This window comes from Nannobrachium achirus (genome assembly GCF_963921795.1).
Source record: "Nannobrachium achirus genome assembly, chromosome: 15".
In the NCBI taxonomy this organism is placed as follows: domain Eukaryota; kingdom Metazoa; phylum Chordata; class Actinopteri; order Myctophiformes; family Myctophidae; genus Nannobrachium; species Nannobrachium achirus.
The window spans coordinates 53028120-53052940 of NC_137822.1; the positions used below are offsets into that span (position 1 = coordinate 53028120).

A 24821-nucleotide genomic window follows, 5' to 3' on the forward strand; every position below is an offset into this window, starting at 1 on the left:
CCGTTGGATACGATTGTGTCCACAATTCCATGCTATAGGACAGCTGGTCTTCAACGTTTTCAGGCCGAGGACCCCTTAGTTGAGAGAGAGATGAAGCAGGGACCCCCATTACCTTATCATAGATTCCATATAGTTTCATCGTTTGACAGCACGATCATCAGTGTATTTTTGGATTCATGTCAATTTGTGTTTTCAGATATTTATCCACTTGAACCGTCAATACTTAATAAACTTTCACTCTGTACTTAGTCTGCTCCTTTTCCCCTCTACACCAAACCTCTTTGCCGAAAATAGCCGATCTACAAGCTCACAACGCCTCACAGCGCGAGGTGTTGTGAGCTTGTAGATCTGCTATTTTTGTCTAATGTTCTCAGAATATGGAGGCTATAGGGTTCAAGTGGGTAATATAGAAATGCATGTTGATGACATGATAGAGATACTGTGTAGCGATTCGCGTGATTTTAGGGCAAAATATGTGGGTAATTGGAGCATCTAGCAGCTTACATGCTCATTACTTTAAAAAAAATGAATCACTAGACAAATGTTAATTTGAATTAACATTTCATTAATGTTACATTGTGTGTGTGTGTGTGTGTGTGTGTGTGTGTGTGTGTGTGTGTGTGTGTGTGTGTGTGTGTGTGTGTGTGTGCTCGTGCGTGCGTGCGTGCGTGCGACGTGCGTGCGTGTGTGCGTGCGTGCGTGCGTGTCAGGTCCAGCAGGGCATCGGGAGGCCTAGTGTGTATCATGCAGTAGTGGTCATCTTCCTAGAGTTCTTTGCTTGGGGACTCCTCACCACGCCCATGCTTACTGTAAGTAACACACACACACACACACACACACACACACAAACACACACACACACACACACACACACACACACACACACAAAATAATCATATTTGAACTGGGGACCCCCCCACCCTGAGGAGCTGGACTTGGAGTTGGAAGAGTTTAGGCATTACATTTAGTTAAAGGGGTACTGTCAGCTAAAGGGGTCGAGGGGCAGATTACACTGTGACATGAGCTTCTCTGAAAACGGTCTGAAACAGTCTGAAGCTCATGTCACAGTGCAATCCGCCTCTCAGCTGACCAGTACAGTAAGTAGTCTAAGTACAGTCAATTAATTTGATTGGCTTATAATTGCGCATTCCCACAATGACGTCATAAAAGTATTAACTTGTTTTTTAAGAATATTCTTAAAGTGACAGTACCCCTTTAGGTGACAGTACCCCTTTAAACACGGTTCTATTGTGAATCTTGCCGATCGACATGTTGCGAGGCATTGTGAGCATTTAGATTGTCTATTTTCACAATTTCTGCCTCTTATTTTTCATTTTAGAGGTATTAAAAAGGTCTTGTCACTTTAGAAACGTGCAGAAGTGTATGGTTTGTTTACTGTTGAGTGAGAAAACAATGTTGCACATTAAATAACCCCCCCAAAATAATTTGGGGACCCCTCTGGGGGTCCCGACCCACAGGTTGAGAACCACTGGTGTACAGCATTGTACTGGGAGTAGGGATGGGACGATGATCGTTGTTATCATTTATCGTGATCTTTGCCAAAAAGTAGCAGATCTACAAGCTCACAACGCGTTACGACGCGCTGTGAGCTTGAAGATCTGCTATTTTTTGGAAAATGTTCCACCCCAGGACAATGGATTTTGATTGTCGCAATAATGTCGTAAATTGCAATTTCTTTTGTCACAATAATCGTGATACGAAATTGTCATATCGTCGTGATAGTGCCTACCACCCACTGCCCTCTCTCTCTCTCTCTCTCTCTCTAGGTTTTACATGAGACATTTCCCCAGCATACGTTCCTAATGAATGGCCTCATTCAGGGAGTTAAGGTAAGAACTCAACGCCTTTGTCCAGTGGTTGTGTCTAACCTGATATCCCAGAGAGTTCTATCGATGTAGTCTTTCTGTATAGGCCAACCTATAGAAAGTTATACCTCCATCACGGAAATGAATTGTTTCCCAAGCCTATTTTTCTTTTCCCTGGCTTGGTCAGTTGGACACTTAACCATCTGAAGCAGTAAGTGGTTGGCTACGCCATTGTTGACAGCTTTGTTGACACAACATCCGTCTTATGTCTTTTTTTTTTTTATGTATTTTTTTGGGCTTTTATGCCTTTATTGATAGGACAGTAGACTGACAGGAAATGGGGAGAGCGAGAGATGGGGAGTGACATGCAGCAAAGGTCGTCCGGATTGGGAATCGAACCGGCGACGCTGCGGCAACTATGCCTATGTGGTGGTGCCTATGTGGTATGCGCCTTGACCAGTAGGCCACCGGACGCCCCCGTCTTATATGTCTTTGATACTGGACTGGTTAGCTCACTGCTTACTAGTTACTTTGTAGATTTTATTTCAGTGTTACAAAATATACATTAACCACTTCAGCCCTATTTACACATGTGCTCTTTCAAGTCTTCAGTCTTTACTTCTCTTTTACTGCAAATGCATTTTTTCCACAAGTTATTCATCATCATCATCATCTTGTTTTTTTATGAACAAAGATGTTTTTTGGCTGCCATATCCGTGGCATCCATTTAGCTGGGGGACCTAATGATGCTTGTTGCTATGGTGACCATGCCCAGTGCATTTTCCTGTGTACATGAAAAGCAGCAGTATCAGGGGTCCTACGGACTGGAGCTGGAAACCACAGCTTCTGGAAATTGTTGTAATTATTATTATAATATTAAAATAAATAGTTTTGACTAAGGAAAATAAAATGAAACACAATCTACTGCTCAGTTTAAAGCTTGTTGGAAGCGTGACTTTGAGGACATTAAGCTGGTGGGCCAATATTGCGCCGCTGGCCGTAAGTGGCCCGCGGGCCGGAGTTTGAGTATCACTGCATTATATTATTCTTATTATTTTTTTTCGTCTCTTCCCGTCCAGGGTCTCCTGTCATTCATGTCGGCGCCACTGATTGGTGCGTTGTCTGACGTGTGGGGCAGACGCTCATTCCTATTGGTCACCGTCTTCTTCACCTGTGCACCGATACCTCTGATGAGGCTCAGCCCCTGGTGAGTGTTCTTTTTAAAGTGGTATTTCACTTTAACCGTAAGACCTGAAAAATTTCTTTAAATCGGTTTTCTGAAAAACTGATGTTTCTTTATCCGTGGTGCTCAAAGCTTTTAAAGTGATCCCTGGCTAATACGACAAATATGCCTTAATACATTATAATTGTCCTCTATAACTACAATGTAAAATTAAAAACATCTCAAATATTTTATTTCTTCTAGAAATAGCTAATCTTTCAGTCAATAGAGGAAATGCCTGTCGCAAGTTGATGATGTCATAAATGTTATGTGTGGTCTAATTTATGGCATGCATGTGCAAAATAAACCATAAACACATTTGAAATATTGATTTGATGCTCATATTAACCATAGGAAGTATTATGTTTGTTTTTATTTGCACATTCATTCCATAAATTCCATAGGGATAGATCACAAATTACATTTATGACATCATCAACTTGCGACAGGCATTTCCCCTATTGAGTGAAAGATTAGCTATTTCTAGAAGAAATACATTTTACATTGTAATTATAGAGGACAATTATAATGTATTAAGGCATATTTGTCGTATTAGTCAGGGATCACTTTAATATCAAGGACCCCTAGAATTATATACGGTATGTTTGACCGCGGACCACATCACAAAATATTTATTTCCCCCATGAAGCCGGTAGCGCCGTTGCCTCACAGCTATAAGGTCCTGGGTTCGATTCCCGCTGGTGACGCTGTGGGCGTGTTCTCTCCTCCGCGTCATCAGTGCCCATACCCTAAGTGGGGTTGGCAAAAGGGCCTTTCTGTGTGGAGTTTGCATGTTCTCCCCGTGTCCCCCGGGGCGCCTGATGGAGGGGAAAGGAACTGGTTGGAACAACGTGTTCCTTCCACGCGCTACGTCCAACCGGGGAATCTCTCCCCTGTCAGGTGAAAAGAAGCGGCTTGGACTACTCCTGCATTTAGGAAGCATGAGGTCAGTCCGTTGCTCCCCACTGGCAGAGGGAGTGTAGCGCCCAGGATTACATTAGATAATTGGCACTGGGTGAAAATGGGTTACAGAATCGTCGGATAAAAATGTCGAGAAAAAAAAAAGTTAAGGTCTCCACATTCAGGAGAGGACAGTATCAGTCACTAGAAGCAGGGATGTGTGATTTACAATGAGTCTAGTTTGAAGTTGAATGGGCTTTATACCGGACCCGGCATATATTAAATCATCACTGAGTATTTAACTGCGCATCCCTTACTTCCGGATGTAATAAGTCTGGACAGCCAAGGGACAGGATTGATGCAGAACTGACTATAGTGTAGTATTGTGTGTAGTAGAGTCAGTCAGACACAATGCAAGATGACAGAGGGCCTGAATGCTCGTGTTTCATCACCCCCGTGTAAGGCCTGTAATCTAATATTACTATTCTGTCTTGTCTCACTTCCAGGTGGTATTTTGCCATGATCGCCATGTCTGGAGTCTTCTCCGTCACCTTCTCTGTCATCTTCGCCTATGTAGCTGACGTCACGGATGAGAAAGAGCGGAGTACCGCGTACGGTCTGGTAAGGACTGTTAACCTCATGTTAAACCGGAGAAAGAAAGAAAACTCTTAGGGTTTCTAACAGTGGTTTAGAACAATGGTTCTCAACAATAGCAGATGTATAAGCTCCCATCGCATCACTTCGTCCCACGCTGGGAGCTTGTACATCTGCTACTTTTAAACCCCCCCCCCATAATGTGTAAGAATATTTTGAAAATAGCAGATCTACAAGCTCACAATGTGTCGCATCTTAATGCATTGTGAGCTTGTAGATCATCTATTTTCAAATGGCTGAAATGTATAGGCCTATAGGGCTGATGTGGTTAATGTATGTTTTAAAATAGTAATCAAAAATCTTCAAAGTAACTAAAGAATTCAAATAATTGTAGCGGAGTAAAAGTGCATTATTAGCCTCTGAGATGTAGTGGAGTAGAAGTATTTGAAATTGGAAATATTCAAGTAAAGTACAAATAAGTAAATGTACTTAGTTGCTTTCCACCACAGTGACAAACATAAATCATTCTTTGTGGATTTTGACAATGACAACATGGTGGACTAACGTCGACAGTCAGTGCAATAACTGTGCAACACTGTCTGCATTATGGTGGTGGAAACGCTTCCAATATGATGACCTATTTTTGGAGACCTCACAGTACAACAGGGTTCCCCAATAGGCGGCCCGCGGGCCATTTGCAGCCCGCGGGGGGCTACTGTCTGGCCCACACCAACCCCAGTAATAATGGTGGTATAAGAGCAGCAACAACACTAGTACCGTATATCGTCGTTGTCACGTGGACACCTTGTATCTCCAAATTTGTAAGTTCTTTCGCAAAGTAAAGCCCTGCTTCTTCATACAAGGTCGTCACACAAAACTAGTGAAAACAGCCGATCTACAAGCACACAACGCCTCGCGGTGCGAGGCGTTGTGTGCTTGTAGAACGGCTGTTTTCACTAGTTTAAATCATTTTCAAAATGATAAATGCAAAACGAACGGTTTTGGACATACAAGATTTTCACCCGACAACGACGATATCTGAACAGTCGCTGGAGTAGCGGGAATGCCACCATTGCCCCCTGCAATGTTGTGGCCCTCGGCTTGGTACCCTAGACATAATTCGGCCCTTGGGGAAAACTAATTGGGGAACCCTGCGGTACAGTGTCTCCCAGGACAGCGCAAGGAGGAGAGAGAGAGTCAGGTAGGACAGACACACCCAGTGGCGTCAGTTCAGCTAAAGCTAAGGTATGGCAACATAACTGGTGTCTTGCACTCGCGCGAAGGCGCGAAGGGGAAGCTTTTCACTTGTTGTGCGGGACAGCAGTTGAAACGCAGTCACTGATTGGCCCCGATCAGAAAATGATCTGGGCCAACTTCTGAGGGACACTGAAGGAGATGACAGGACGTCATTCATTCGGTCAAAGATGACTGACGTCATAGTAGGGCATTCACCAACTATTCGAATATTTGAATATCAAAGTCACTATTCAACGTTGTTCACCGAAGTCGAATATTCGAATATATATATTTTTATTTTTTTACTGTTTTCTCTTTAAAACTAGACCAGGTCAACCTGGTTGTGCCAGACCCCCTGTCTGTCATCATCATTTATGACATCATTTATGACATCATGCCTTTTGTAGGCATGTCATCATCATATATACCCTTTATATAGAAAACCCGGACAGACCGACATTTGCTTATGTAGGCCTACCCATTTCATGGGTCTGGCAAAAATATATAGTCTAGTTTATGAAGCTTGGCTAGATAGGAAGTCATAAGAATGAGTTGTCAATGCCCCTGGTGGATGAATTTGTAAATGCTCTATACCAGAGGTTCTCAAACCTTTTTAGGCCGTGACCCCCAAAATAAACATATTTGAACTGGGGACCCCCACCCCGACAAGCACTTGGAATTGTAGGTATTACATTTAATGTGACTCGGTTCCGCAGATAAATATTGTGAAAATAGCAGATCTACATGCTCACAACGACTCACAACGCCTCGCAACGCAAGGCGTTGTGAGCATGTAGATCTGCTATTTTCACAATGTTCGCCTCTTGCTTACTTAATATTTGACAGTTATGCCAGTCCTGTCGAATATTCGACTATTCGAATACTTTGAGGTCGAATAATTCAAATACTAAAAATCACTATTCGTGAATGCCCTCCCTGTGTCATAGACGTCAACTACTCTGGTAACGGGAAACTAGTACTGACGTCATACATAGACTGTCTATAGACGGGTTTCTGGTCCACGTCACGTTTGATTCGGTACCAAAATTAGCCAATGAAACCAGGCTTAACCAGCGCTCCCCAAAACAACAGGTTTGGGGATTGGACGGACTGATTACATGATACAGTCACCTGTGCATTTAGTCTCAATGTTTGTTAACAAGAAACCCGTCTATCAAGCAGTCACACACACGGCAGGTACTGATGTCATGGTGCTGACATCATAGTTCCAAGTGCCCATTGCTGACTGGAAGACAGTGAGCGATGTTAACCAAACAATGACTGATAAGCACACCTTATGTGACTTTTACAGGCAAAAACTAATAAGAAAATGATTTGCAGTGATGTCAATGTGATCATGGTTAAAATGGAGTTTGAAGTTACAATGGGAAGTTTGTATAGGAAGGGGGCGTGTCTGATAAAAATGAATATCAAATAATCAATCAACTTAACTCATTGAGTGCCAATCCCGAACTAGTTCGGCTTTATTATCGTATCGCAGAGTGCCGATCCCGAACTAGTTCGGCTTTAAAAAAAAAAATTAAAAAAAATTGAAAAATGTTTTTTGAATTTTTTTTTTTGGACCCCATCAAATCTGGTGAACATGATTTCAATCGCGATTTTGCATGTTCCACCCCCATACAACCCCATCTAACATACAGGGCAGCCATTTTTGTTTACATAACATGTAAAACATAATGGCTATTATCTCAAGAATGCCTGAACGGATTTCCAATCGGATTTTTTTGTTTGAAAGCTGTGAACAAACTGCACAAATCCACTCCAATGCAATCCAGGATTGCATTGGATTTTTTAGAGTTCATTCTTCTCTGTTTTTTTCCCATGCATGAGGTGTGCAAGGTTTAATCGTGGCTAAATTGCAGAAAATAGATCTTCTAAAATGCTTGGTAGCCAATAGCTAACTTCAAGCTAACTTCATCCTCTTCCTGTACATGCACAAAGGAAAGTGTTCAGGCATGTCATGGCTGCAGGGCTTGTGCATATACCAGCACTGTCTAAGTAGAATTCTCTGGTCATTGGGGCCCTCTAGTGGTGAAAAAGGGGGCACTCAAAGAGTTAAAAACTGTCCTGGGTGCTCCCAAAACCCTGATTAGATGATGAAATGACCAAAAGTTTATTTGAAAGTGATTTTTTTTTTAATTAAAACTATTTTACTGTGCATTGAGGACGAAGTCCCACTTCACCTAGACTGGATGGGAATTCACCCTTTGTCAAGTCCCGCCCGTTGTCCGGCCCCTCTTCGCACCCATTGGTTGCTTTGTCTTGGTGGGACAAAAGTCCTTTCTCTCCATCCACTACCATTGAAATTCAGTTGCTTCTTATTGATATTTTGTGTATTCAATTCTCATTTTAAACTTGGTATCAGAGAATTATAGTGACTGGGCATGTTTTTAAATGTTTTTATTTCTCCAAACTGATGTTTTAGCTAATTCAACATAAAAAAGGGGAACCAGGGCAGAACAAGGCAGAAAGAGACTGGTCGGTCAGTAAGGGACCAATCAGAAGGCTGACAAAGAGTGAATTGGATAGCTTGATACAGTGGCGTCAGTTCAGAAAAAGCTAAGGTCTGTCTTGCACGCGCGCGACTCCAGTCATGTTGCCATACCTTAGCAACAGGCATGATATATTATTTATTTAAAGAAGTACATTCTATTTTTCCCCCCCAAAATCTCTATGGTTGGGCTGGATATGGCAGTCTGGAACAGTTGTCCAATTAAGTGCGGCTATAGTAAACGTGCCACAAATAACAATAATGAATTGCACCTGTGCAGCTGACCTGCGGAACCTGGGAATATACCATTTTGTCAAGATGGGGAGAATAAAAGTGTGAATAATATAATTATAATACCTTGTTAAAGTGAACATTTTGTTCAATTTTGCATTTGTAGTTATTATACTGTAATTTAACAACATAATAACCAGAACAGATAGACAAAGAGACATTCATGGATTTATATTTTAAAGTAACTTGTATTCTCCCCCCTGGACCCAGGGTATGGCAGCTGCATACCCCTGCTATACCCAATTGACGCCCCTGGCTTGATACCAAACACCTAGCCTCTGGTTCGTATTTCTTCACCTACTGAGGCACTTATCTTAGTGCGCAAGACCACTTAAGGAACACGGCAGTATTATTTTCACTGTTTCGCGGGCAAAAGGATTTCTCACTTTCCCATGTTTTCTCTATGACTCAATTACCATCAGGTGTCATGTTGAACTGTGCTGAGGTAGCAAAATGAACTGCTGAAGTACTGAGAAATAATGTACCGGATTCGACTGGACTGGACTGGGGTTGGCCCAAGTTTACGTTGGAGATCGGCTATTTTCAGCAAATGTTTGGACAAAAGGAGCAAACCAAATACAGGGCCAAAGTGGTTCAATGTCTCGAATAAACCAAAACGATGATTTATACAACAAGCTATCTATGGAATTGATGAAAGAAAATTCATCTGCAATACAATTGTATACATACAACTTAGTGGAGGGTCCCTGCTTCATCTTTCTCTCTCTGCAAAGGGGTCCTTGCCATGAAAAATGTTGAAAACCCCTGTCGTATACTACACAGCTACCGTATGTTCAGAACATAGTATCGGTATCAGGCACGTGCACACATAGACATCAAAGGGGGCTTGAGCCCCTGCCCTTTTAACCATCTGTGCAGCAGCTGTTTGTCTGTGATGCGGTAATATTTCGTTTTCGTCTCGTTGTAATATTTCGTTTTCGTCTCGTTCGTGAACTATAATGAAGACCGATTTTAATCCAGTCTTTATTTTGTTAAATACATTTTTGTCTCCTCTTTATTCCTCAACGAAATTGCATAATGATTTTGTCCCAGTCCTCGCTTATTCACGTGGCCGTGGGTGTTCGTGTCGTCTAGTCTGGTTTTTGTCCTTTGAAAAATGTGCGTTGCCAAACATTTTTCGTCATAGTTTTTGTTAACGAAATTAACACTAGTAGAAAGTACCCTCTCCAGTCATGCACGCAGTTTTTACAATGGTGAAATAATTGCAAATGCCCTCTTTCCATGCCATTCCTGAAGGCAGCATTCAAGAAAATGACCATGTCCAAACTCACCTGAACTTGAATGCAGCTTCTTATGTTGAAAGCTCACAACACGTCGCGCTGCGACACGTTGTGATCTTGGAGGTCGGCTATTTTCAATATCTTCACCAAAAAGCCCTTTTAGAAATTTCAACCCCTGCCTCTCTAACATTCTCTGCATGTCCCTGACCAGTATGGATGCATATACAGTACACAAAGTAGGGTAGAATGAGGGATGGGAGGGGTCTAATTAGGTGAGAGAATGCCATCAATATGTTATTTTAGCTTAGCTCAGCAATCATTATTTCTGCAAGCACAGTGCTAAATGAATGTCTACTGACACTGATTAATACAGGCGCGAGCTAGTGAGGTCACGCCGTTCCCGTGGAATCAGGGTGGCGTTTCTTTATATAGCGTCGTCGTTGGGTGAAAACCTGCTATGTCCAAAACGATTACTTTTCAGGAAATGGAAAAAAGACACTATGCTGATCTACGAAAATGCGTTGAAATATTAAGGAGGTACGAGGTTTCTGCCCGATGTTCGGGTTCGGAAAACGGTAACGCAAGCTCACATGTAGGTCAGAGATAGAGAGAGAGAGAGAGAGTGAGAGTGAGAGTGAGAGTGTGTGTCTGTGTCTGTGCGTGCGTGCGTGCGTGCGTGCGTGTTTGTGTGTGTGTGTGCTGTGCGGGCATGCAAGCAGATGCATGTGTGTGTCAAAGAAAGTTTATGCAACATTTGAGTAGTTGTGTGAAGGTTTTGAGGCAGAGCTGGATCTAGCCTTTAGCAGTAGGTGGGGCAGGAAGAAATGATAGGGGAGTCACCAGCCCATGCCGTGAAGCGCCGTGGGTGGAAAAAAATGGGGGGACAAAACACCCCCTAAAACACCCAAAATGCTTAGAAAACTAAGCATTTTGGCAACACACAATACAAACAACAGGTCTTACACATATCAATCTCTCTCTCTCTCTAATATCTTATCAGTGTATCTATCCATCCTACCTAGTTGTAGCATAACATTTCAAATAGTTTAATATTTTTTTAATTTTTAGATGTTTGCATGCCATCATGTTTGGTGGGGCAGACAGGGCATTTAGGGCGGCATTGCCCCCCCTTGCCTATGCCTAGATCCGGCCCTGTTTTGAGGTACTATAGTGTGAACCTCCGTGCATGTTCCTAGTTCCTGGTGAACTTGGGAGGCTGAGACAGGGGCCACCTTGCCTGGGTCCATTATAGTCTCTGCCCACTCCACTGAGTGGGAAATAGCCAATCTACAGGCTCACAACGCGTTGTGAGCCTGTAGATTGGCTATACAATGCAATTGTTCATCCCAGAATAGGGACACTAGGGTTCATGTGGTTGATTGGTCAGTTTTGATTATTCTGTCATTGTAAGAGCACGTCACTGAGTGCTTATAGAGCTTGTAGATCTTCTATTTTTGAAGAGTCGTGACATTTTTAGCAAGTCTTTGAATATACATTTTTCAAAGCAAACTTTTGTAACTCTGAAGGATTGATTTTGGGCTTTGTATTGTAAAGTACAACTTGATGACATCACACCGTTGTACAATACAAACCCCAAAATCAATCTTCAAGTTCTAGGCAACACAGAAGGGGGGGAACTTTTTTTCTATTTCCACACAACTCCTCCTAAGTTATATTAATGACATAGTTCAATATTGAAAATGGGTGGTCTTCCCCTTTAAAGCGTTTCAAATCTAGAGTTCCACGGAAGCGCTGCAGGTCTAAATGGGTTCAATTTGTTTTGGACATTCTTTTATTATGGTTAATAATACAGTCATTCTTTCCTTCCTTCTGTCCCCCCCAGGTGTCGGCTACCTTTGCGGCCAGCCTGGTGACCAGCCCCTCCATAGGAGCCTACCTGTCTGCGTGCTACGGGGACCACCTGGTGGTGCTGTTGGCCACGCTGATAGCGCTGGCGGACATCTGCTTCATCGTGCTGGCCGTGCCCGAGTCGCTGCCCGACAAGATGAGGCTGAACACATGGGGAGCGCCCATATCCTGGGAGCAGGCCGATCCCTTCATTGTGAGTATAGGGCTGTCACGATTATGACATTTTTTACATGATGATTCATTGTCATTTAAATTATTACGATTAACGATTTGATTGTGTTTTTTGTCGCTGACAATTACATTTCTGTTTGGCTTGTAGGCTTTGAAGTTGCTCGCAGATACAGTATATGAGACATAATCTAAATATACAATGAAATGGCTGACACATATTTGACAACTTGATAAATGTATCCGTGGCAAGACTTGGCCTTGTTCGTGGCAAATGTTAGATTTTTAGTTTTTGACATAACATATAGTGTTGTTGCGACCGTCAGGTCGCACTTATTACCAAAACCTCCACCGGCTGTCTGTCTGTCTGTCCGTCTGTCCGTCACACGTCACACTTTTGCCCTGCTCATATCTCCGCAACCGTTGCCCCGATCCATGCCAAATTTTGCACACATACTCCTTGCCTGCCAAACCACACAATCAATTCTCACATGGCCCTCTTCTAGCGCCACCATGAGGCCGATTCTTGAAAAACACATTTTTGGACACTGCTCCTACAGATTTTGCCCTAAAATCACGCAAATCGGTACACAGTATGGCTACACTCATCTCATCAACATGCATCTGTCCCATATAGCGCCACCATCAGGCCGATTTTTACAAACACATTTTTGGACACTTCTCCTACACATTTTGGCCTAAAATCACGCTGCGACCTGACGGTCGCTTATCTCCCGATTAGGGAGTCTTACTGGTAACTATATAACTATAGTGTTGTAATTTTGATCATAAGACCCAATTACTTAATGTCAGTCTTGCGGGTTTTCTGCAGAATATGTATGACACTGATTTACTATGACACTTACTACATTTTGGCACACCCCAGGGACAAGGGTTCTCTAACTTTTTATTGCGACCGTCAGGTCGCATTTACTATCAAAACCTCGACCAGCTGTCTGTCAGTCTGTCACACGTTACACTTTTCCCCTGCTCATATCTCCGCAACCGTTGCCCCGATCCATGCCAAATTTTGCACACACACTCCTTGCCTACCAAACCCATACAACCCATCAATTCTCACATGACCCTCTTCTAACGCCACCATGAGGCCGGTTCTTGCAAAACACATTTATGGACACAGCTCCTAAAATGTTTGGTCAAAAATCACGCAAATCTGTACACAGTATGTCTACACTCATGTCATCAACATGGATCTGTCCATTTAGCGCCACCTTCAGGCCGATTTTTTAAAACACATTTTTGGACACTACTCCTACAGATTTTGCCCTAAAATCATGCAAATCGCTACACAGCATGTCTACACTCATGTCATCAAAATGGATCTGTCCCATATAGCGCCACCATCAGGCCGATTTTTTCTAACACATTTTTGGACACTGCTCCTACAGATTTTGCCCTAAAATCAGGCTGCGACCTGACGGTCGCTTATCTCCCGATTAGGGAGTCTTACTGGTTTTCAAGGACCCCTATAACTCTCGGTTCCATTTGCACACTCAGTTACAGACCTGTAAACAGTAAAGATCTGTAAATTTGGGGGGTCGCAATTTTAATGACATCATGCACACGTCGCTTAACAGCTACTCCACAGGAGTTAACAGGTCAGACAGTGGTCTATTGATATGCATACAGGGTTGTTCCTTAGTTAAACCACCCTGCTGTGACGCTACAGCGTTTGTAAACGTTTTCGAGGTGTGAATTTAAGGTAGTTTTACATCGATGCATTTCTGTATAAAAGGCTCTAATTCGTTCTTCTGCTATACCACCAACATGTGGATTGCCCTTCCGCAAGCCTTAAAGGAGTGCAAATCCCTAGCCTCCTTCAAAATTGGAATGAAAAGTCACCTTCAGGCGGCTGCTACTCGAGACTTATATATAGACTAAGCCCCCATGTCTCCCCTTTTTCTGCTTTTGTAATTGATGCTATCCTATGTAAAGTACTATGTTCTATCCGTCTGTCTTTCAATGTTATATGAGATACATAAAGTGGTTCCTCTGTAAATAAGCCGTAAAGCTTACTAGGATATCCTTTTAGTTGACCTTGTACCAGTGATTTGTGCTGTCACGAAACTGTACTTTTTTCTATTGCAAACTGCTTATGAACTCTTCAATCAATCAATCAATCAATCAATCAATCAATCAATCTGTGCATGTGAGAGACGTGACTGCTAAAACAAAAGAAGTTACGGGACGGTGTCTACACGCGTGACCAGACCAATACAACCTGGCCTGGAATTTCATCATTTTAGGGGCAAGGCCACTTGGCCTTTGGTGTTGTCCATTTTTTGAGGGCACAAAGGCCAAATGCCAGGGCAGGAAGGCCATCAAATAAAACAAGATTTTAATCCATTGAAAGAATTTGTTGAATTTAAGGGTTAGGGATGATAACCTAATCTGCAGTGAAATTGATGATATTTACAATCTGATATTTAAAACCACGCTCAGCCCTGCACCAATCAAAGTCACTGATTGGTTTAAAGATGGGGACTCGGGGGAGTTAAGATTTCAGAATCTCAACAAAAGGTGTCTACATGACAAGAAAGAGACACCGGTGTCTACTGTCTACATATTGACCAGAAAGACAGAGGAGAAAGTGGTACAGTCAGCTGGGGCATTTGAGGTGCACAACGCCAAACCGAGGGGCAACGGCGGCCATGGCCGTCATGGCCTCCATGAAATTCCTGCCCTGAATACAACACACTGCTTACCGGGTCTCCCGTTGGCCTGTTTCCCTTGCAGGCTCTGAGGAAGGTGGGCCAGGACTCCACCGTTCTGCTCATCTGTATCACCGTGTTCCTGTCCTACCTCCCTGAGGCCGGCCAGTACTCCAGCTTCTTCTTGTATCTGAGACAGGTAAGATTATCCACACTGTCTACTACCAGTGAAGTACTCACATGTTGTATCAATGCTGCAATGTAGATTTTTTAAAAGTGCTGAAAGGTACAGAATGAAGGAAGGAAGGAAGGAAGGAAGGAAGGAAGGAAGGAAGGAAGGAAGGAATATTTTATTTTCGTGCCGGGACAATTTCTTGACCCCACCCCACATGGGATTATCAGACACATCAACTAAATCGGTAAACAAAGACATAAACATTCCAGTGTAAACTCAGCCAACAGTCCACGATACAACCAGGTTTTGAGCAAAAGCACACACAATACATATATTTCCATAAAATAGCAGATCTATCTCCATTATACAATATTTACAAATGTATGTAGCGCAGCAGAATTAGTTCATACAGATACACTTGAGGGGTCACTGCGCACTATGTTGCTTTAAGTCTGTTACTACACTATTACGCAGTCTACGTCACAGGCGACGTGGCAGCCTGCTGGCAGTCAGCTGATCTCTTGCCAAGCTATGTAACCCCCTCAGGTTGTCATTCTCTTGCTGCTGCCTTCCAGGCTGTTGTGCCATGCGCTTGCTTGCCCCCACCGCCTCCCCAGCTCCACCAGTAGGCTCTGCTAATTCTGTCCCCCATGGGGGGTGTTTATATATTTATATCCCCCTGCTCCTAATGGTTAATGATGTTCTTCCGGGCTGCGCTGAGCAGGGGGAAGCAGAGCCGACGCCAAGTCAAAATGTTACATATACACTTGTAATACTCATCAATAATAAACATTGTTAATCATATCGTAAGTTATCTGAATGAACTATACATAAAGTTATGAACATGTTTTAAATTAAACTATACGAGTAGCCTACCTTTTCTCTCATTTCCCAGTACAGAGGCACATTTGTTGCCCTTTAAGCCTCTATCATAGACCAAGTTGAAGAGCTATCACCTCACCGCACTGTAGTTTTCTAGCGATCACCTAAAAATGTATAACAAAGCCTAGGTGATATAGAAAACTACACTGCGGTGAGGTGATAGCTCTTCACCTTGGACTATGATAGAGGCTTTAGATTATTATTATTTGAACCACTTCACCTGCTGTACCCATTAATAGGTACATATATTAATTATATAATTGTAACAATAATAATGGATTTTATTTTTTAAATGCACTTAACATTTCCGTGAATCTCAAAGTGCTACCACTATATCAAGGATTCGTGTATCCAGCTAAATATCAAACGAGCAATTATTTTGTCAAATTTGATCTATTCAGACAAAGCAGGCAAGTTAACTTTGCTGTCCCTTTTGCGCAGTGGTGCTCAAAGTGGATTCCAGGGACTCTGTGGGTTCCTTTATGGGGGTCTAAATTGACCCATACAAGACTGTAACTCTGACAGTGTACAAATGGAACCAAATGAACCCGTCATTTGTACACTGTCAGAGTTAAGGGGAGACCAATGTTGTTTTTGACAGCAAATTTTGATTTAGTTTTAGTCATAGTCTTTTGAATAAAATGTAATTTAATTTTAGTCATAATTTAGTCACATGAAAAGTTTTAGTTTTAGTCTAATTTTAGTTGACTAAATATCATACGTTTTTAGTTGACTAAATCTACAGTTGATTTAGTCAACTGAAATGTATTTTGGCAGGCCTTGATGGCATCGTAATGACTGATTTTACACACGTGTTGTGTGCTGAAAATAGCAGATCTACAAGCGTCGCGCTGCGATGCGTTGTGAGCTTGTAGATCGGCTATTTTCAGCACACAACACCTGAGAGCAACCAAACATAAAATGACTCTCTTCTCCACTAGTCCCTCCCTAATATTTTAGTCTAGTTTTTATTTTGTTGACGGAATTGTCAATATATTTAGTCTTAATTTTAGTCATCACAGCTTAGTTTTTGTTTCGTTTTTATTTTGTTTTCGTCAGTGAAAAAAACGCAGTCGACAAACATTTTTCGTCATAGTTTTAGTCGACGAAATCAACACTGGGGGAGACCTTGAAATGTGAAAGTTTGAGAAACACTGCAGAGTTGCCAGTTGCCTGGTGTCACGCGTGCCCCACCTGGTGGTGACTTCATGTCACGTCACACTAACATGATTTCTTTCCGTTTTGCTCAGGTGTTCCTGGTCTGGTCTGGTCTGGTCTGGTTGAGACAAGCCTACTTTAGGAGGCCAGGAGCACTCAGCTCTCCCTCTGCTCCGGCAGCAGCCATGTTGTTGACCCCTCTGTTGTGTTAAGTTTGGACCATCTGGATGTAGTCATCGTTGCGTCTAAGGCTGTCTTTTGGGGGGGAGGCTGGGTTTGCACAAGCTCTGGTCCATAGCGTTAGAAGGAGTTCCCCTTAACGCAGACATCCCAACTTGGAGATCAGCATTTCCGGGAGGTCCCATGTGCACGCGAGCACGCGCGAGAATGGGGGCATTTAAGGCTTAATATAATCGGTTAATTTATAGCACTAGAAGCTGGGCCGCCCTTCGGGCGGCCCAGCGTCTAGTCGGCGACCTGGCCAACTCGGAACAATGTAAATAGGGAATGAATGCCCCGCCCTTTAATGCAAACCCCATTATACCTGTTTTCATAGGACCCGTTTTGACCATTTGTCTGCCTGTGTCCATTTATGCCCATATATGGAGATATCTGTATCTGTCTGTCTGTCGGTGTCCATTTTATGTCCATATATGGAGATCACTGCAATTATAGTTCTGGGTCCATTTTATGCCCATATATGCCCATATATGGAGATATCTGTCTATCTGCGTCCATTTTATGCCCATATATGGAGATCTCTGTATCTGTCTGTCTGTGTCCCTTTTATGCCCGTATATGGAGATCTTTGTGATTCTGCATCCATTGTATGCCCATATATGCCATATATGGAGATATCTGTTTATCTGCGTCCATTTTATGCCCATATATGAGATTTCTGTCGCTTTTTCAAACAGATGGTCAAAACGGGTCCTATGACAACAGGTATAATGGGGTTTGCATTAAAGGGGGAACCGGCACTGTGTCTGCAACACAGTCGGAGGCACAGACAGATACAGAGATCTCCATAATGGGAATAAAGGGACACAGACAAACAGATGGAGGAGGAGACAAACTTAATGCAAACCCCATTATACCTGTTGTCATAGGACCCGTTTTGACCATCTGTTTGCCTGTGTCCATTTATGCCCATATATGGAGATATCTGTATCTGTCTGTCTGCGTCCACTTTATGCCCATATATGGAGATCTTTGACCATCTGTTTGCCTGTGTCCATTTATGCTCATATATGGAGATATCTGTATTTGTCTGTCTGCATCCATTTTATGCCCATAAATGGAGATCTATGCAGACACAGTGCCAGTTCCGGAAAATCCTGATGTCAGACATCAGAATCCGAACCTTTCGTGCTGGTTCCAGAAAATCGTGTATCGGGTCGGGTCGGGTCGAGGCCGAGCACTGCACTACCTGCTGCGGTGGGGAACGCACGTGCCGAATTTGAAATAGGGAATGAATGCCCCACCCTTTAATGCAAACCCCATGAATGCCCCACCCTTTAATGCAAACCCCAATATACCTGTTGTCATAGGACCCGTTTTGACCATCTGTTTGTCTTTGTCCACTTATGCCCATATATGAAGATCTCTGCACACACAGTACCGGTTGCAGAAAACTCTGATGTCAGACTTTATGCCCATATCTGGAGAACGCGCGTGCCGGTGGGAAGAAGGGTTCTCGAGATACGCGGATTACATACATACATACACATTCACAGAGATTTTGTGTTGACTCATGTGGCGTACGTGATGTCAGAGCCTTTTATGAAGTGATGTCACAATGACTCAGCGCTTGCGCCGATTTCCTCCGGAACAGCCTGATGTCAACAATCAGCTCCGCATAAGGAGATTCCGAACGTTTCGCGCCGGTTTCGGAAAACCGCGAGTCGAGTCGGGTCGAGGCCCGGCACTGCACTCCGCGCTGCGGCGGGGAACGCGCGTGCCGAATCTGAAGCCGGTGGGACGAACGGTTCTCGAGATACGCGGATTACAAACAAACAGACAGAGATTTGTCGCATTTATAGATAGATGATGTTTTTCTTACCTATTTGGGAGAAAGTTCTGTCACTCTCTAGTGAGACACACGGCAGGCTGCCGTGCGTCATACAGGCTGACGCAGCTACAGTATATATGTCCAGTTGTAGTATGTCCAGCGAAAAAGAACCGACAGTTGTAACGCACTGTTATTTTATTCATATTAAGCAAGACTTGTCAAGAAAACCTGTCTGTTTACTGCTACGAGCTGCAGCGCGCTTGAGAACCCTCTGCATCTGAGACCAATGGTTGGTCACTTTTAGACGCCCACATCTCCCACAGCGAATCACAATCATGCATTTGCCAGATTGACAGTTTGACGAGGAATCAGACGACGAATCAGAACGCATCGCGGGTTGCAGATCCGGTGTCTAGACCGGATCCATCCGGCACGCATTTTCGGGAGCAGACAGGATTTCCGGGAGGTTCAGTGCCACTCGCGGGAGACTTGGGATGCCTTATCGCTATGTCAGTGGTGATCCCTTGTGAACGCAGGAAACGGTGCGCACCTCTCGTCTCAAGTAAAAATTAATAATACAGTTTTGCCACTCACCAGTGTTGTTTTTGACAACACATTTTGATTTAGTTTTAGTCATAGTCTTTTGAATAAAATGTAATTTAGTTTTAGTCATAATTTAGTCACCTGAAAAGGTTTAGTTTTAGTCTAATTTTAGTCAACTAAATATCATAAGATTTTAGGCGACTAAATCTACAGTTGATTTAGTCGACTAAAATGTATTTTGGCAGGCCTTGATGGCATCGTAATAACTGATTTTACACTTGGTTGTGCGACGCGTTGTGAGCTTGTAGATCGGCTATTTTCAGCACGCAACACCTGAGAGCAACCAAACATAAAATGACTCTCTTCTCCACCAGTCCCTCCCTAACGTTTTAGTCTAGTTTTTATTTTGTTGACGAAATTGTCAATATATTTAGTCTTAGTTTTAGTCATCACAGCTTAGATTTTATTGAGTTTTTATTTAGTTTTTGTCAGTGAAAAAAACACAGTCGACAAACATTTTTCGTCATAGTTTTAGTCGACAAAATCAACACTGCTACTCACCAAAACAACGACGGCTTTAGTGAGTTGAACGCCTACTTTCCTTGATGGGAACACTCAGAGCCCCCCCACCTCACGTCTAAAAAAAATTGTCCAGAAAAAGAAAATATTTCACCGGAAATCTTGGCTACTCCACAGCGTCCCTACGGATCTTGTCAATAGAAATTTCCATTGACCAGCTTTTCTGGCCAAAAAAGTGTATTGTCTACCACTTTTTGTGGTCACATGTTCAGATACTGGATTCTGATTGGCTTAAAACAGTGGTAAATCAGTCAACAACCTTGAGTTGGCTCATGGACCCCGCCCACTGTTGTGTTGCAGTTGTAACATTTTCAAGATTAATGCAATTTACCATTCAAGGGTCGTGGGTTGTTGGCTTCGCCTCGTTCCACAACCCTGAAACAGTGGTAAATCAGCCAACACCCCACTCCCTCTCATGATAAATGGCTTACTTCGACGTCAGGTGGGGGGCTCTGAGTGTTCCCAGTAAGGAAAGTAGGCTTTCAACTCCCTAAAGCTGTCTTTGTTTTGGTGAGTGGCGAAACTATGTTTTTTATTTTTTACAACAGACAAGAGGTTCTCAGCGTTTCCTGCAGTCTCATCAGTGACATAGCGTTAAGGGGAACTCCTCCTTCTAACGTTATGGACCAGAGCTAGGGTTGCACTTGTGCAGGGGTCTTCAACGTTTTTTTAGCCCAAGGACCCCTTAGCTGAGAGAGAGATGAAGCAGGGACCCCCACTACATATTGTGAGAAATTGTGTGGCAGATTAAACTTTTTAATAGATTTCGTAGATAGCTTCATAGACTTGTTTGACGGCACTATCACCAGTGATGTGTTGGATTGATCTTAACGTTTTATTTTTTATTTGAAAATGTATTGTGAACAATGTATTGTTTTCTGTCTCTCCAGGTCCTTAATTTCTCCGCCACCACCATCGCTGTGTTCATAGGCGTGGTGGGGATCTTGAGCATCGTAGCACAGGTAGGAATGATTCACTTAGGACCTGAGGTCCATTCTACACATGCCTTCTAAATCCTAACAATTTCTGATAAACGTACCGTCGTTGTCGGGTGGAAACCTCGTATGTCCAAAACCGTTCGTTTTGAATTTATCATTTAAAAAAATGAACTAAACTAGTGAAAACAGCCTATCTACGCGCTGCGAGGCGTTGTGTGCTTGTAGATCTGCTGTTTTCACTACTTTTGTGTGACAGCCTTGTATGATGAAGCAGGGCTATACTTTGGGAAGAACGTACACATTTGAAACTTGGAGATACAAGGTTTCCAGCCGACAACGACGATATGTTGCCGTAAATCAGTGGTTCTGAAAAGTTTTAATGTCTGTCTGTCTTTGTCTGCCTGTCTCTCTCTCTCTCTCTCTCTCTCTCTCTCTCTCTCTCTCTCTCTCTCTCTCTCTCTCTCTCTCCAGACTCTGGTTCTGACGCTGCTGATGAGGACTATTGGAAATAAGAACACAGTTCTCCTGGGTCTGGGCTTCCAGATTCTACAGCTCTTCTGGTATGGCTTTGGATCGGAACCATGGTGAGTTTCTATACGTGTCCCCCGACCCCCAATAATACCTGATGATCATCAGGTATTATTATATTATACTAGGAGGAAGATTGTTTAAAAAACAAAAGTGTACAGAAAGTGTTCAAATTATGTTTTGATGCGGCCACATCCACCTGTTCATTAAGTATGCCTGGTTGTCAGGTGGGTGGTGACCCAGCTGAAGTTATAAGCCACACCCCACAGCTTGTGTTGAATGGTGAAAAGGGAAGGGGATGATATTATGATGTCATCAATTCAGTGTATTTCAGTTGGGCCTTTTGACTCAGAGGCTTTCAGCTTTCAGGAAGAAACAACAAATATACATGGAAGATATATTTGCATAGTAGAGTAATATTAACTCCATAGACACATACAAATCATCTCTGCTGTATGTAACGACGTTCTGCCCTTTCAGTTCTTTGTAACTGGCTGTTCTTTCTTGTCTGACTGCACTGGCAGTGTTTATGACCTTTGTACGAGGCGTCCTTGTACTTCATTCATTTAAACGTGTGTGTGTTATGTTTCAGGATGATGTGGGCAGCAGGAGCAGTAGCAGCCATGTCTTCCATAACCTTCCCGGCGGTCTCTGCCCTGGTGTCTCGCTCTGCTGACCCTGACAAGCAAGGTGAGGGGAAGTACCATCTTCTGTTAGGCCTGTCCCAATTATTACGCAATCGCCTTATCGAAGTTATTTGAGATAATCGTAATTCTTTTTGCGTAGTCGTCATAATCGTTTCCATGCTGAGAAAGATACATACATTTTGAAAACCCCCAGGGGTCCTTGAGGGAGTTCCAAGGGGTCCCCATTTGGGGTTCCATTTGTACATGGGGGTCCCCCCCCCATGTACAAATGGAACCAAATTTCCATTTGTACACACTCCGTTAAATTAGCATCGATTTTACAATATAAATTGGGAGTGTTTTTCGTCATCGCGGTAGCCTGTTACAGTAGCTACAGTACAGTATAGTTTACTGTAAAATGCGTCAAACGTGTCAATGGGCTCACAGAGACATCAAAGAGATTGACGCGTTGGCACGTTGTGGACCTCTAATGAGTTAATGGTCCGTAGCATAAAATGCATGTAAAACTGGGGGTCCTTGAAATTAAAATGGTTGGGAATCACTGCCAAAGCCGTGAAAATCTTCCTAATGGCAGTCTAATGTGTGTGTGTCATATATGCCCCACATGCAACTTTTGTTTACAAGGCCTAAAAGCCACACAGTTCAATCATTAACAACAATTATTGTTATGACTATTAACCGTCAAGTTAAAGTTATACTATATAACTTTTTTTATAAAACAAATCTTAAAATTGTCCTAACTGTTAAATCGCTAAAGTTTTAGAACCCCCACTCTGTTATTTTCAGCTTCTGAAGCCTTCTCTTTATATGTTTTCTATGAGTTGTGAGGGGGGGAGAATTTCCCGGCAAAATGATGTCATCTCCCACATGATACACTACCGGCCAATCACAGCGCCGATCATACACCACCGGCCAATCACAGCGAGTCTTGCTGTCTCTTCAGAAAATAGCTTCCCTTAGCAACTGTGTTTACATTGGTGAAGGAATCTTGCATGCTACTCCCTCAATCCTGGTCTAAAAATGACGGGAGACGGCTCTATGGATTCGTATCGGCGAGGCGGAGGCGGTCGCGGGGGTCGCGGCGGCCGCGGTGGTCCGCGGACCCCCGTTCCGGTGGTCCGCGGCGAAAAACGGCCGAAAAAAGCAATACCGCTACTGACCACTAGTTGAGCAGCTTCCACAGTACAGCTTTAAATATCATAATCGTGACAGCCCTATGTCCATTCATTCACCTCCTGTCCTATAGGGGTGTAACGATAATAGTAACTGAATCGATTTTTATTTGCAATGATCTACTATATCTTTTGCAAAAGCAAAATATCGTACCGTTTTGGCTTTGTATCGTATCGTATCGTTTTAAAATGCGGTAATCGGTATCGAATCGTTTTGCAATGCAAATAATTGATTGTATGGAAACTAAGTATTTGTGCCTTGTATTTGGCAATTTTAAGAGGGAAAATGAAAAAGAGGGGTCTAATTACCTTTCCATTCCATATAGCTACTCTTGGTCTATCAATAAATGTGTGCAATCTCTGTGTTCACGTCAAGGTCCAGGTTTGTCCGTATGTGTTGAAATATAATGTCCATGTATTTGCTTTGAATCACAGCATTTACTTCCATAATAATAGATTTTTTACACGTTTTACACAGATTTAATTTCCTCGCTAAATAGTTACTATATCGATTTTTAAATCATTGAATCGAATTGTATCGTATCGACATGAATGAACCAATATCGTTCATGTATCGTATCGTCAACCATGTGTCGTGATGGGTATGGTATCGCTATTAAAATGTATCGTTACACCCCTAGATAGATAGATAGATAGATAGATAGATACTTTATTGATCCCCGAGGGGAAATTCAGATATCCCATAGCTGCATACAGGCATGTTAAAAACAACACAAAGACACAGGTTAAACACAGAGTGAATGCACATAAAAACATTAAAAAGCATTAAAAAAGGTAACCATGGGGATAATAAAAAGTCCACTGCATAGGCCTAAAAAACTGATTAGTAGTCCAGGTCTAGCGGCTGACCATTGAATTAAAAAGTCTGATGGCGGAGGGAATAAAAGTGTTCTTAAGACGATTATTATTGCAGGGCCACGAACGGAACATGTCCTTACGGCTGCTTTTCTGGCCTTTTAGGATGTTGTGGAGAAGATGACTAGCGTTGCTCATCCTCTCCGCTCCTCTCCTCTCCCACTGCTACTACTGCTCCTGCTACTATTCTTACTGTTACAACCCCGTATCCTGTGTGTGCTCTGCGTCCAGGTCTCGTCCAGGGGATGATAACTGGCATCAGAGGACTGTGTAACGGTTTGGGACCGGCCCTCTACGGATTCATCTTCTTCCTGTTCAACGTTGACCTCAACACGGACGTGGACCCGATACAAGGGGAATACGTAGTGGACCCCATTCCCATAGACAGTCCTACAGAGGTAACGGCATCACACGCTATGGGCACATCTATCGCTACACAGTGTGACTAGAGAAATGTTGCTGTCGCTGTATTTGTCTTCCACTTACAGTTTAGGCATTTAGCAGACGCTTTTAATCCAAAGCGATTTACAATAAGCAGGTAATACATCAATATAATAAGCAAGATAATATGTCAGTGAATCAACAACAATACAACAAATGCATAGGAATATCCATCTAGAAAAAGCAATAACATAGGTAGACCATGCACCTAATCTTCTAAAAACATCTAAAAACCTAAAAAAAATAAGAGAAAAGCTATCTAGCTTCATGGGTGGTCATCGAGGGAAGGGGAGTGTTACAGTAGTGCTATGGGTTTAGGTGGAGTCTGAATAGGTGAGTC

The 24821-nt window shown here is 42.8% G+C and overlaps 1 protein-coding gene across 1 annotated transcript in view; it reads left to right on the forward strand.

Annotated features, from left to right (window-relative positions):
* mfsd14ba (major facilitator superfamily domain containing 14Ba) overlaps positions 1 to 24821 on the forward strand; it is a gene marked incomplete at both ends in the record, with an annotated part of 29670 nt that overhangs the window by 3110 nt on the left and 1739 nt on the right. The window contains 10 exons of the mRNA XM_080743725.1: positions 711 to 809; positions 1788 to 1850; positions 2906 to 3033; positions 4455 to 4569; positions 11666 to 11884; positions 14617 to 14730; positions 20770 to 20841; positions 21289 to 21401; positions 21938 to 22035; positions 24272 to 24438. Of these exons, the coding sequence (XP_080599851.1) occupies positions 711 to 809; positions 1788 to 1850; positions 2906 to 3033; positions 4455 to 4569; positions 11666 to 11884; positions 14617 to 14730; positions 20770 to 20841; positions 21289 to 21401; positions 21938 to 22035; positions 24272 to 24438 (1188 nt within the window). The remainder of the gene's footprint in view (positions 1 to 710; positions 810 to 1787; positions 1851 to 2905; positions 3034 to 4454; positions 4570 to 11665; positions 11885 to 14616; positions 14731 to 20769; positions 20842 to 21288; positions 21402 to 21937; positions 22036 to 24271; positions 24439 to 24821) is intronic.